Source organism: Salvelinus namaycush, chromosome 19 (assembly GCF_016432855.1).
Source record: "Salvelinus namaycush isolate Seneca chromosome 19, SaNama_1.0, whole genome shotgun sequence".
NCBI classification, from domain to species: domain Eukaryota; kingdom Metazoa; phylum Chordata; class Actinopteri; order Salmoniformes; family Salmonidae; genus Salvelinus; species Salvelinus namaycush.
This window is the reverse complement of record NC_052325.1, coordinates 11,719,491-11,733,851: the sequence shown is the minus strand read 5'-3', so window position 1 is coordinate 11,733,851 and position 14,361 is coordinate 11,719,491. Positions and strand designations below refer to the sequence as shown.

At 42.8% G+C, this 14,361-nt stretch overlaps 1 protein-coding gene across 3 annotated transcripts in view; it reads right to left on the bottom strand.

Annotated features, from left to right (window-relative positions):
• Window positions 1-14,361, bottom strand: part of LOC120063734 (rho GTPase-activating protein 15-like) — a 58,115-nt gene that overhangs the window by 6,942 nt on the left and 36,812 nt on the right. For 2 of the 3 annotated variants that reach the window (XM_039014030.1, XM_039014029.1), the window contains exon 12: window positions 2,330-2,435. The exons of the other annotated variant lie outside the window; for it this stretch is intronic. In XM_039014030.1, the coding sequence (XP_038869958.1) occupies window positions 2,330-2,435 (106 nt within the window). The remainder of the gene's footprint in view (window positions 1-2,329; window positions 2,436-14,361) is intronic. 3 annotated transcript variants of the gene reach the window in all.

Sequence of the window (14,361 nt, the reverse complement as noted above, 5' to 3'; positions counted from 1 at the left end):
GACTTCTTCAGGATCATGAGACAGATAATAAATTGAGGTGAGGAGGAGATGAGAGGAGACTGGGCCTGGGAGCCGGAGGAGGTGGGGTGCGGAGGAGAGGTGACGGGGGGGTGGTCTATGGCTCGGAGGTTGAAACTGTAAGCGTCAGTCTCGTAAAGTGAACAGACAGTGCCCCATCTGATCTGAACTAAAAATACCCCATGGGACAAAACATTTGTTCAAGTATTGAAAAGTTTCCAGTAAGCATCTTCTCAGTGCACTGTGGGTACAAAACACTGCATGGGAACATGGCAGTTGAGAGCCAATCATAAGAGCTGTCCTAGACAGACCTATGCCATCCATTCTGCTCCAGTAGCACCCGTTGATTTTGTTACTCTCCTCGTCTCGGCTGTGGCTTCCTACTACCCCTAGAGACGTTACATCCAAAGGTTTGATTTCCACTCAGCAGTAAGGTCAGCAAGAATTGAAAGACAGAAAACAGACCCATGGATTTTTTTAAAGCCCTTGTGGTAAATGGTACCATGAACAGCAGTGATTAAAAAAAAACAGAAATAGGAGAATAAATAGAATAACTAAGTGAAGGTACCCTTCAGAGAATCTGCTTTCCTTGACCACATCATCACAATGCATGAACATGGCTCCATATTGAAGCCAGCCAACATGGATCACGGAGAAAGAGGAACACTGTTTCCACACAAGCAGAGCCACAACAAAGCAGTGAGAAATGTTCATAGACTTCTGCATTTACTGAAGGCACGGTCAACCCAGCCAGGACCGAAATAAAACTGCTCAGTGAACTCTTGGATGATAAACCACTCTTCATTTTGGAACAAAAGTCGTTTCATGTGGGAGGCAGGGACACACACATTAACACATTCTCTCCACAGGGCCTTTTTGTAATCTCATTTGATATCTTTGATGAGGCAACATGCTGATAAGTGTTTTTCAGATTTAACTCTGTACTCGTATTCTTTTCTTCTAATTGTCTTTAGAAGATTTCCTCAGTGTCTCCTCTCCTTCTCTCCTCTGGCAATCTCAGAGAAAATATAATATACTATACCTGGTCCTCTCTTTGGCAGAAAAAAAGGCAAATAATAAGTAAATAAATAAATCACACATGATCCTAATTAACTGTGGTCTGCTGTGTAATTTAGATTGGGCACACGTACCTAGCAACAGAGAGTGGGACTGGGAGTGAAAGCAGTACAGAGCGAGAGGGAGAGAGAGAAAGAGGTGAATAAGATTTAAACCAAATCAGTAGGTGGGGGTGTAGCAGCCAAAGTTCTGGATCTGGTCCCTAGGGACCCCTTCTCCTGCCATTCTGTCACATGACATCTTCTGGCTTAATAATTTGCAAGGTAAGAGGACAGGGGGAAGTCATTTTGTGGCGGGGACAGACTTGGAGGCAATCCCATTGCAGTGAAACCGTTTGGGCAAAACAATGCATCATTAACTTTACTTCACTTTATTCTCATAAAATCTGTCAATGGACTATTATTCAACATATTATATTATGCACAACTGCATAAAGGAGCTGCAGGAGAAGGAAAGAGGACTGGGAAACGTAAACCCTTTATTTAGCTGTGTCATTGCTGTAAGAGAGAAAGAAAGAGAGATAACGAACGAGAGAAAGAGAGACAGAGACAGAGATTCTTCGGGGGTATCTCTGCAGGCGATTCTGCATGGGGATATGAGTGAGGGACTAATTGAGGGACCTGGCATTCGGAAGCGAACAGACAAACACACACACCCGTCCTCTGCTGCAGCCAAGGGGTATGTTCCAGTTAGGGAGGGGCTCATCAATCTAAAATGATTCATTTGGCCTCCTGTGTGGGGTGGTAAATATGGGTAAGATGGGATAGAACACCTCTCCTGGGACATGGGTTTAGCCATATGGCCCCTTTAGCCTGGCCAGGACTGTCAGAGTGGACCGAGGCCAGGCAGGCAGCACTGAGGTCATTTCCCCCTTCCCTGTACACATGGGGCCAGGATGCTTCGGTCGGGTGGGGGAAGGGGGATAGGAGGGTCATATAAACTTTCCACCGAGCTTGATGTTTTAGTCTGACCCTCTGTTGTCAATCAGATTTCTTAAAACACTAATAGATAAGATACTTTATGAGTTCTATCAGTAGCTATTGTAGTACCATTCGCCTGCTTTATTCTACAAATCAAATCCAATGTTATTGGTCACATACACATATTTAGCAGATGTTATTGTTGGTGTAGTGAAATGCTTGTGTTCCTAACAGTGCAGTACAATGCGTCCGAATTCTGGACATTAAAAAAACAACATGTAGTGCTCCAATGACATGAAAGGCTGTGAACTTACGTCTGCAGGTGTCTAAAGAGTACTCTCATGGTGTCCTGGTTGGGTTTAGGGAGCTGAAGTACTAGCTTCTTCATCACCTGTACCTTCTGTTTGCATTCCTTCGTCTCTGTTCAGAAGGAAGATTTGGGGGAATATCACTATAAAGATTGATAATCCAAATGTAGATGTTTGTCTGATTATACACATTCAATTCAAGAGTTAGTGAGACTTTACATTGTGTGTTAATGGATGATCATTACTGTTATTACTGGAAGCCATTAGAGCCTTAGTGTTACTGAAACACAACACTTAATGGCTGACCAATTAGCTGTCCCGCGGGAATGTCCTAGTCTCCAACCCTCCAATGGGATGTCAGATGGGCCCTTACCCATAATGCAAAAGCCTTAGAGAGACGGTAAACTGTTTGGCGACATTGTATCTGATTTATGACCTCTATAAATTGGTAGAATCTATCATGTTATGATGGCTGATGGGTAACACTCCTCTCCTGATAGTGTATGCCTGCAGGACACTGTGCTTTAATAGGTTAAAAGAATACACCAATGAACTCTCTCAAACACTGTGCATGTGTTTCAATGTGAATGGTGAGACTTTATTTGATTGCAATCAAACAAAAATAAAACCTAATACATTGGTCAGATGAGTTAAATAATCCCAGAGAGAAAATCCTTGATGATTTAGTACTCATAGGGGCAGGCCAGGCAGGGACGTCAATACAACCAACCCAGAGATCAAGCTCATTTTCCACCCCAAACTAATTTAGCGTGTTAATCTGAACAGATGTTTGCTTGCTGTAATGCTATTCCATTTAGGAACAGTTGGGGAAACACATGTGAATGTGTGTGTTTCTGTAGTTAGCTAAAGAGGGAGAGAGTGAAAGAAAATAACTGAAAAACAAGAAAACCCTGAAAACTGCAACAGTCAGTAACACATATACAGTCAGTAACACATCTACAGTCAGTAACAGTCAGTAACACATCTACAGTCAGTAACACATCTACAGTCAGTAACACATCTACAGTCAGTAACACATATACAGTCAGTAACACATCTACAGTCAGTAACAGTCAGTAACACATCTGCAGTCAGTAACAGTCAGTAACACATCTACAGTCAGTAACAGTCAGTAATACATCTACAGTCAGTAACAGTCAGTAACACATCTACAGTCAGTAACACATCTACAGTCAGTACCACATATACAGTCAGTAACACATCTACAGTCAGTAACAGTCAGTAACACATCTACAGTCAGTAACAGTCAGTAATACATCTACAGTCAGTAACAGTCAGTAACACATCTACAGTCAGTAACACATATACAGTCAGTAACACATCTACAGTCAGTAACAGTCAGTAACAGTCAGTAACAGTCAGTAATACATCTACAGTCAGTAACAGTCAGTACCACATCTACAGTCAGTAACACATCTACAGTCAGTAACAGTCAGTAACACATCTACAGTCAGTAACAGTCAGTAACTCATCTACAGTCAGTAACAGTCAGTAACTCATCTACAGTCAGTAACACATCTACAGTCAGTAACAGTCAGTAACACATCTACAGTCAGTAACAGTCAGTAACACATCTACAGTCAGTAACAGTCAGTAACACATCTACAGTCAGTAACAGTCAGTAACACATCTACAGTCAGTAACAGTCAGTAATACATCTACAGTCAGTAACACATCTACAGTCAGTAACACATCTACAGTCAGTAACACATATACAGTCAGTAACAGTCAGTAACACATATACAGTCAGTAACAGTCAGTAACTCATCTACAGTCAGTAACACATCTACAGTCAGTAATACATCTACAATCAGTAACAGTCAGTAACACATCTACAATCAGTAACAGTCAGTAACACATCTACAGTCAGTAACAGTCAGTACCACATCTACAGTCAGTAACAGTCAGTAACAGTCAGTAACAGTCAGTAACACATCTACAGTCAGTAACAGTCAGTAATACATCTACAGTAAGTAACAGTCAGTAACACATCTACAGTCATTAACAGTCGATCCATCTGTTGGCACCTGTTACCTGGTAGAGATGACAATAACCTCTTATTTCCTCTACCCTCCCTGTGCTCAACATCCTCTAATCTCCAGAGGAAGCCACAGGTTAGGGGTAACACTGATGGCCTAATGGAGTCTACTCAGCACTGCTTCTGATTACCCCAGGTTGTTAGCAGACAGAGCCGCAGAGCGAGGCTAGGACACTGTTTGGCCCCCTGTCTGTCGTACCGTGGAGGCTCCCCTTGAGCACGGCCAGAGCAGATGTCTGAGTGTGCACCGAGCTGGCACGGGCACAGGTGGCAGATGCCCGCGTCGGGTGCCAACCCCCGCCAGTTGGGCACAGATGGACAAACACGTTCTGGAAAAGAGAATAGGGCCCCTGACATTCTGCTCTAGGTGAGCATGGCCTGAGCCATGCTCTGTTCTGTCTCTGCTCTGTCTCTGTCACTGTTCTGTCTCTGTTCTGTCACTGTCACTGTTCTGTCTCTGTCACTGTTCTGTCTCTGTCACTGTTCTGTCTCTGTCACTGTTCTGTCTCTGCTCTGTCACTGTTCTGTCTCTGCTCTGTCACTGTTCTGTCTCTGCTCTGTCTCTGTCTCTGTCACTGTTCTGTCTCTGTTCTGTCTCTGTCACTGTTCTGTCTCTGCTCTGTCTCTGTCACTGTTCTGTCTCTGCTCTGTCTCTGTCACTGTTCTGTCTCTGCTCTGTCTCTGTCACTGTTCTGTCTCTGCTCTGTCTCTGTCACTGTTCTGTCTCTGCTCTGTCTCTGTCACTGTTCTGTCTCTGCTCTGTCTCTGTCACTGTTCTGTCTCTGCTCTGTCTCTGTCACTGTTCTGTCTCTGCTCTGTCTCTGTCTTTGCTCTCTGCTCTGTCTGTGGGAGCTTTCCCTGTCACTCTCTCTCAACAAAGTTATCCTGTTTCGTTTTTGTCCTCAGTATCAACTATGACTGGAAGTTATCACTGAGATTAATGGAAGTGACTTAAGATGAGAGTTTAGTAAACACACTGAAATGGACCAGGTAATATATCTGTTAAGTACACTTTCTAAGAGGCGTCTGGTGCTACATAGCTAATCAATAGAAGGCCTCACCCTAAAATATTTAATCTAGTCTCCATAACTGGCACAAAGGACATGATTCATTAATGACTTTGCCGTTGGTGGCTGACATATTGGAGATGCCCCTCAGCTCACCATTGTGGACAGATGGAGAGGAGAGTGTCATTAATTTAAAGCAGGCTGAAATGCCCTGTTAGGATTATAGTATCTGAATGTGCTGATTCACTCCAATGTACCACACCCTGTGACATATAGCCTGACCTGTAAAGTCACACAGGGTCATGTTGCATGGTACTGATTGAGCACGGAAGCTAGTTGAATACAGGGCAGCATTTAGTGCAAAAAACGGTGTGTAACTTTCAATTCATTGGAAACGGTGCTGTTCTGAAGGACATTTGAAAAATGGGGAGGGGTTGGGTTATGGGTTGGGGAACGCTGTCAGCATGGACGCTGCCTTTTACATACGCCACTCATTGCTTACATTTTACATTTACATTTAAGTCATTTAGCAGACGCTCTTATCCAGAGCGACTTACAATTACATACATTCATTTTTTTTTGTTTTTTTTGTACTGGCCCCCCGTGGGAAACGAACCCACAACCCTGGCGTTGCAAGCGCCATGCTCTACCAACTGAGCCACACAGGGCCTGCTTCAAGCCACACCCACCAAACAGAGCAAATGTACCTCAAAGTCTGTTAAAAAAACATTGAAAAACGTTTTGTAGGAATGTGTCATTCAGTACAAACTGTCACGCAACATAGCAAACGCTTGATCGGACTGAACGCACCCCAGGCAATACTGCTCTTCACACAAACGTTCAAAACCGTTAGATCATTTTCAGCCTCCTTATAGATTATCTTGATTATTGAATTGACGGAGCTGACTCATTGTGGTACCACACAACACTAAATGTGGTACCATTTCATGGAAGACCCCGTTTTCTTTTGTTGACGAATCCAATATTGTTATAGATCTGGCACCGACAGGAAAGCAAAGTCTCTCAATCAAGGGACACAGCGTACCCCACAGAAGACTAAACAAACATTAGGCATGTTAACTTTAGTCCCCGGGTTGCACTATTAGGCAGATTTTGGCCACCTAGAGGGGATTAAGTAATTTATGACTTGTTGTGAAAAGAGACCATTGCAACTCCTCATCCAGGTCTGCATACAACACAAACAAACACTGGTGGTCCAATGTAATTCAATACTGGATGGGGCGTAGCCCCTGGAACAGTCACTTGATCCAGAACAAAGATTGAAAAGTGATTGAGGTGTATGGATTGGAACAAGAAGGTAAGTGCCCCCAACATGTTTTCTTTTCTATCTCTAAGTAGAGCCAGTAACCTACAATATAGCCATTTTTTTTATTATTTCATAGTTACTTTCATATTGTATCACTAAAACAATTACTACCAACTTCCAGCACATTTGATAGACAATTACTGCGAGAGAAAAGAAGAAACCTGTACACTGCTCTTGCTAGTATCGCTGCTCTATATTAGGCTTTACGTATCGGCCTCAAGGGCTTAAAAAGCTCTGACGAAGGCCTTGAGGCCGATACGTAAAGCTTAATAAAGAACAGGAATTACTAGCAAGAGCAGTGTGCAGGTTTCTTCTTTTCTCTCATGTTATTCAATTGTTACCATACACCTGCAATAAAGAAAGCTCAGATCTGCGTGTGCCTTTTGAACTTTCAATAGACAATTACTGCAGAATAGCCTTAAGTGTTTCAATCGGTGACACAGTGACTGGATACAAATTCACCATCTAAACCGCTGTGCATTTAATCCCATTAACAGGGAAACATCATTTTTTTCAGGAAATCTAGTATCAAAACAGCCTCAGCTCCAGCCAGGCGTAGCGTGTGGCATGGATCATCCAGAACCCTGTCAGGGCAAATATTATCAGAAAGCAAATAATCCTGGAAGTTGTGATTGAGATTGTAAATGGATCGCAATTGTTTGCTTTTGGTTAATGAATAACAAAGTCTTAGAAGATCATTGAATGCCCCCATTTCATAAAAAGGTAGTATATTGAATTATCTTGATCAAAGGTCAAATTGAATTATGAAGAAATGTTATTCTCAAACTGAAATATTACCATATAAAGAGGTCTCAGCACAATAGAGCAGAAGTGCAAATTTCGAGATCATTTTTAATAATTTGTACAATTTTTCATTGCATGTTCATGGTAGTGCTTTGCACCACATTTCCCATTGCAGAAAATACAAACATAATTAATTATCATTATGAACACAGATCACACGTCAAGAATCAATCTGTGATTATGATGAGTTCTCTGTATAAGTCTCTCTCAATAAGTCAGATAACAGAAAGAAACCATAGACTGTCATACCAGTCAGAATAACTCCTTCGTAAAGGGCTTGTAAGGCTCTGGGCTCTCTGCTTGCCTTTCTGGGATGTGCACTTTGCATTTGATGTAGAATAAATAATGACAGGATTTCCTAAATCTTTCTGTTAGTTTTGTTCTACCGTAATGGTGATTATTAGTTATACTAGGCCAGGTCAAAAAGTATGTGCAATTATTTATGTACAAATGCTGTGTCTCTTTGAAGCTTGAGAAGTGGTGTGTCACCCAAAATGACCTGGAACTAGTGCTGGACGTTACAATTTTCCAATAAAGATCCTGATGAAATAGGCATCTGATGAGCTGACCCAATTGTAGCCTGGACCATTTGCAGAATGTAGGATATCACCATGTTAACCATTTACAAACAAGTAACAAACATTAAAAAGAGGAATATGATTCTCTTAAGTTTGTCATATACTGTACATCCAGTTTTGTCGCCCTAATCGACAGTATTATCGTAAATACAAAACCGTCATTGGTAAAGTTATTGCTTAAGTGTGTGAATCAACTCCTACTGAGAGAATACATTCTCTTGATTTTCTGTGCTGAGCTGTTTTCCGCTGTGTTGTTTGTGTTTTTGTGTCAGTATAGTGACTAAATCAGAGCTGTGTATTAAACTGTGCTAGCTACTTAGTGATGAGAAAGTCCCTGGCTTGATGGAGATGTGAGACGAGGAGCAGCTTACAGACTTCTCTCCACTCCCCACCTCCTCTGGGTTGCCCAGTTACTAATTCACATGACTCCATTTCCATGGTTACTGATGGCACAGACAAGGACCCAACAACTTGGGAAAATATGCATTTTTTTCTAATTAGCATTTTTGAATTAACAGAAGAAGATTTCAAAGGTTGCTGGTCATCAGAATGGAATAAAATCTGTTAACAGATAAAACACAGACAGGCATACTGAGAATTTCAACAGATAAAACACAGACAGGCATACTGAGAGTTTCAACAGATAAAACACAGACAGGCATACTGAGAATTTCAACAGATAAAACACAGACAGGCATACTGAGAGTTTCAACAGATAAAACACAGACAGGCATACTGAGAGTTTCAACAGATAAAACACAGACACGCATACTGAGAATTTCAACAGATAAAACACAGACAGGCATACTGAGAGTTTCAACAGATAAAACACAGACAGGCATACTGAGAGTTTCAACAGATAAAACACAGACAAGCATACTGAGAGTTTCAACAGATAAAACACAGACAGGCATACTGAGAGTTTCAATAGATAAAACACAGACAGGCATACTGAGAGTTTCAACAGATAAAACACAGACAGGCATACTGAGAGTTTCAACAGATAAAACACAGACAGGCATACTGAGAGTTTCAACAGATAAAACACAGACAAGCATACTGAGAGTTTCAACAGATAAAACACAGACAGGCATACTGAGAGTTTCAACAGATAAAACACAGACAGGCATACTGAGAGTTTCAACAGATAAAACACAGACAGGCATACTGAGAGTTTCAACAGATAAAACACAGACAGGCATACTGAGAGTTTCAACAGATTAAACACAGACAAGCATACTGAGAATTTCAAAAGATAAAACACAGACAAGCATACTGAGAATTTCAACAGATAAAACACAGACAAGCTTACTGAGAATTTCAACAGATAAAACACAGACACGCATACTGAGAATTTCAACAGATAAAACACAGACAGGCATACTGAGAGTTTCAACAGATAAAACACAGACAAGCATACTGAGAATTTCAACAGATAAAACACAGACAAGCATACTGAGAATTTCAACAGATAAAACACAGACAGGCATACTGAGAGTTTCAACAGATAAAACACAGACAGGCATACTGAGAGTTTCAACAGATAAAACACAGACAAGCATACTGAGAATTTCAACAGATAAAACACAGACAAGCATACTGAGAGTTTCAACAGATAAAACACAGACAAGCATACTGAGAGTTTCAACAGATAAAACACAGACAAGCATACTGAGAATTTCAACAGATAAAACACAGACAAGCATACTGAGAATTTCAACAGATAAAACACAGACAAGCTTACTGAGAATTTTAACAGATAAAACACAGACACGCATACTGAGTTTCAACAGATAAAACACAGACAAGCATACTGAGAATTTCAACAGATAAAACACAGACAAGCATACTGAGAGTTTCAACAGATAAAACACAGACAAGCATACTGAGAGTTTCAACAGATAAAACACAGACAAGCATACTGAGAATTTCAACAGATAAAACACAGACAGGCATACTGAGAATTTCAACAGATAAAACACAGACAAGCATACTGAGAGTTTCAACAGATAAAACACAGACACGCATACTGAGAATTTCAACAGATAAAACACAGACAGGCATACTGAGAATTTCAACAGATAAAACAGACACGCATACTGAGAATTTCAACAGATAAAACACAGACAAGCATACTGAGAATTTCAACAGATAAAACACAGACAAGCATACTGAGAGTTTGCACACAGCCATGAACATGTAACATGTTAGTTTACACATTTACTGGCAACACTAACAACGCCGCCACCATCCTCTACAATCCAACCCCATGGTTTCAGTGTTCAAACATCAACTATAGACATAGTGCTCTAACAAGATCTAACTCAGTTCAACAAGATCTAACTCAATTCATAGTGTTTGCATTGATTTGCTTGCGGGGGAAAAAAGGAGTGTTTGTCTGCGAGACAGGTGGCTGGAGATTCCAGATTCCCCTTTCTGATACTGAGGCCCACATGAATAATAGAACGTGGTAAGTTGGTGCCAGGATCAGGGCCTGCAAACACAGCTGCTCCCCTCAGCCTTCCAAGAATGATCAGCACACTGGGAAGGGAAACAGGGAGATAGTGCCTGCATGGGCCCCACCTGAGGACCTCAGACTGAGCAACTAATCAAACCTACGGGCTGAGACGGAGAGAAGAGAGAGGGAGAGGAGGGAAGATAGAGAGGAGGGAAGGGAGAGAGAAGAGAGAGGGAGAGAAGAGAAGAGAGATGGAGAGGAGGGAAGGGAAGGGAGAGGGAGAGGGAGAGAAGAGGGAGGGAGGGAGGGAGGGAGGGAGGGAGGGAGGGAGGGAGGGAGGGAGGGAGGGAGGGAGGGAGGGAGGGAGGGAGGGAGGGAGGGAGGGAGGGAGGGAGGGAGGGAGGGAGGGAGGGAGAGAAGGGAGAGGGAGAGGAGGGAGAGGGAGAGGAGGGAAGGGAGAGAAGAGTGAGGGAGAGGAGAGAAGAGAGAGGTAGAGGAGAGAAGGGAGAGGAGAGAAGGGAGAGGAGAGAGAAGAAGAGGAGGGAAGCGACAGAGGAGAGAAGAGAGAGGGAGAGGGGGTAAGGGAGAGGAAAGAAGAGTGAGGGAGAGGAGGGACGAGAGAGGAGAGAAGAGAGAGGGAGCGGAGGGATAAGAGGGAGAGGAGGGAAGAGATAGGGAGGAGAGAGGGAAGAGAGTGGGAGAGAAGGGACGGGAGAGAGAGAGAGGAGAGAAGAGAGAGGGAGAGGAGGGAAGGGAAGGGAGAAGAGAGGAGGGAAGAGAGAGGGAGAGAAGAGATAGGGAGAGGAGAGAAGAGAGAGGGAGAGGGAAGAGAGAGGGAGGGAGGGAAGGGAGAGAAGAGATAAGGAGAGGAGGGAAGGGAGAGAAGGGGGCATCTGTTTATACAAAAGTAGAGAGAAAACTAATGAAACAGGATACCAGGAAGAGAAAGGAAAGAAGATGCAGGACTGAAGATATGATGTGATGATAAGTGTCTGTATTTAGGATATTTAGGAGATAACAATATCATATCTCTCTCCATTATCTGTGGCTGAGACATTACTTTCATATGATATGAAAGGACTGGACCACATACAATAATACTCCAGCCATCATGTTGTAGTACTTGTAAGTATTTTTGTCCAATGGGACACAAGCTCTTAGCCCATGACTCAGGTAACAATAAAATACTGCCTGTTGCTTCCTGGAACGGTGGTTTCAATTAGAGACCTGGTGATGTGTACTCAAGGCCGCCTAATCAGCCCACCATCCATCCACACAGGCCACAGGCCCATAGAATCTCCCCCTAATGTGACCCCATTACAGGGCCAGCCAGCACAGGCGATAGGACTAATGATGACAACCCATCTCCATCACCAGAAGACAATCTCCCAGTGTCTCCCAATCCCAGTGTCTCCCAATCACAGTGTCTCCCAATCCCAGTGTCTCCCAATCCCAGTGTCCTAAATGGGGGATGACGGCGTCAAATAGCTCTGTTTAGTAATAATGGATTGGCTGCAGATGAGGCCTTGTGACTAATACATCTATTTAGTTGCCCTCTCACATTAAAACTACATGAATTTAGTGGTGAATCTGTAGTGACCCTGGTCGTTTCATCTCTACGGTGTAGCAGGTTATCCTAATTACACCTCCTGCTATGAAGGGTTTTTTACACTGCTAATTAGTTGTCTAAACGCTGTCTGAGCCTCATCAGCCGTGTTCATGCTCATCTGATTAACTGGATAGAAACACCTTGAGCATCAGAGGGGATTCTGGTCTACATTCTGGAGCATGTAAATATTTATTGCCAAATTATACCACCACCTTGGGATTGTTTTCGCAATCTGTTTTCAGGGGCTTCTAGGGTTGCTAAGTGAATATTTGGCCATGGGATGGGCATTGATAACAGCAGGCACTTTTGTTAAAATGACACATACATAACAAATAGGCATTAAATCGGGGAATAATAAAAATCACGTATTAAATAAAGCACATTATTCAATATCATCTCCTTATGTTTCGTCCATGGAGCTCAGGCGAGTACTCCAACCCTGAGGTGGCGTTACATGGCCCAGGTAGCTTTTCAACCTTTAATAGCATTGTTTACACAAGGTTAACACTGGCATCGGTAGGACGGCAGATAGGGTGGAGGCCTGATCATTGGCATGATAATGGTTAATTCAGAGAGAGAGAGACTAGACAGACAGATAGACTGGACAGATAGAAAAACACAGAAGGCCTTTATGAGACAACTTGGTGTACTGTAAATGGAGTGAATGATAAAGTGTACATACTGTTCAGCAATGTTCCCTCAAAATGTTTTCATCACTGAGAAAATGGCAGGTCTGCTGGGTGCAAACTTGAGCGATGTGAACATTTACTGTGAACACTGAGGCTGTACAATAGCAGCCAATGTGTGGTGTTCAATGTTGGCCTACAATCCATGACTTGTGAAAAAGAACATGCAGGTCTTGATATGAACCTGAAAATGTTGTTGTGCTGTTTGATGCAAGAAACCACTTTACTAAATAAAATGCATCATTATTCCCACACCATTATTGCAGAGAATCAGACAAAGTATGCTACCCTCTGCCTATTGGCTACTTAGCTTATTCAAGCCTATCTCAAGATACAACACCGCCCCTTTAAGATAAAAAAATAAGCTCTTTACCTGACTTGCTTTTCAAAGATGTCTAGAAATGTACATGTTTTGTGCTCTGGTAGGAAACAATCACTCCCCATTGCTGACTACAAATGATCTATAACTGGACTAATAACACACTAACTAGTAAAGGAAATGAACAACATGTGCACATGTGGCTACATGCAGCTCTCACTTTGATCTGAAAACAAGCACATCTTGGTTAGGTTGCACCAGTCTGTGTAGAGTAGGGGCTGAGTCCTGTGTGTCAATGCAATTGAATCCTACTCAGATGCGTTCTGCTTACAACAAAATCTCTTGCATAGTTGGTTTTGCATACTAAGTCTTGCATAGTTTGTTTTGTTTCGGTGTGTTGCAATGAAAGTAGCTAATATTGCGTTGATTCGATCACAATTCCCACAGTAAAGGGAAACGTTGATCGTGTTACCTAAGGGGGAAAACTCTAGAAAGTTGAGTGAAGTTCAATCTCGTGCTTCTCTATTTCTTCTCCTCGGCGTTCCCGGGAGAGCTGCGCGCTTAGAGGGAACATTGCTATTCAGTGTCATCTTGATGTTCTTAGAGGATATTATGCAACCTAAAGTTTATAACTCTGATGTTGTTTTGCTCTGGGCCGATACATGGAGATAGTGGAGTCTCTCTCTCTCTCTCTCTCTCTCTCTCTCTCTCTCTCTCTCTCTCTCTCTCTCTCTCTCTCTCTCTCTCTCTCTCTCTCTCTCTCTCTCTCTCTCTCTCTCTCTCTCTCTCTCTCTCTCTCTCTCTCTCTCTCTCTCTCTCTCTCTCTCTCTCTCTCTCTCTCTCTCTCTCTCTCTCTCTCTCTCTCTCTCTCTCTCTCTCTCTCTCTCGCTCCCCTCGCTCCCCTCGCTCCCCTCTCTCTCTCCTCTCTCTCCTCTTTCCCCTCTCCCCTCTTTCTCCTCTTTCCCCTCTCCCTTCTCCCCTCTTTCCCCTCTCCCCTCTTTCCCCTCTCTCTCTTGGGTGAAGGCCTGATTATTGGCATGATGGGGGATAATTGATTAGTGGGTTGGTGTGGTGTGGGGTGGCATGTGTGAAGGGTTGTGTCCGTGTATGTGTGGAGGGATGTGAGTGTGTTTGTGTTTGTGTGTGGTGGAGCGAGTGAAAATACGACGACACATGACTTAGTGGCAGATC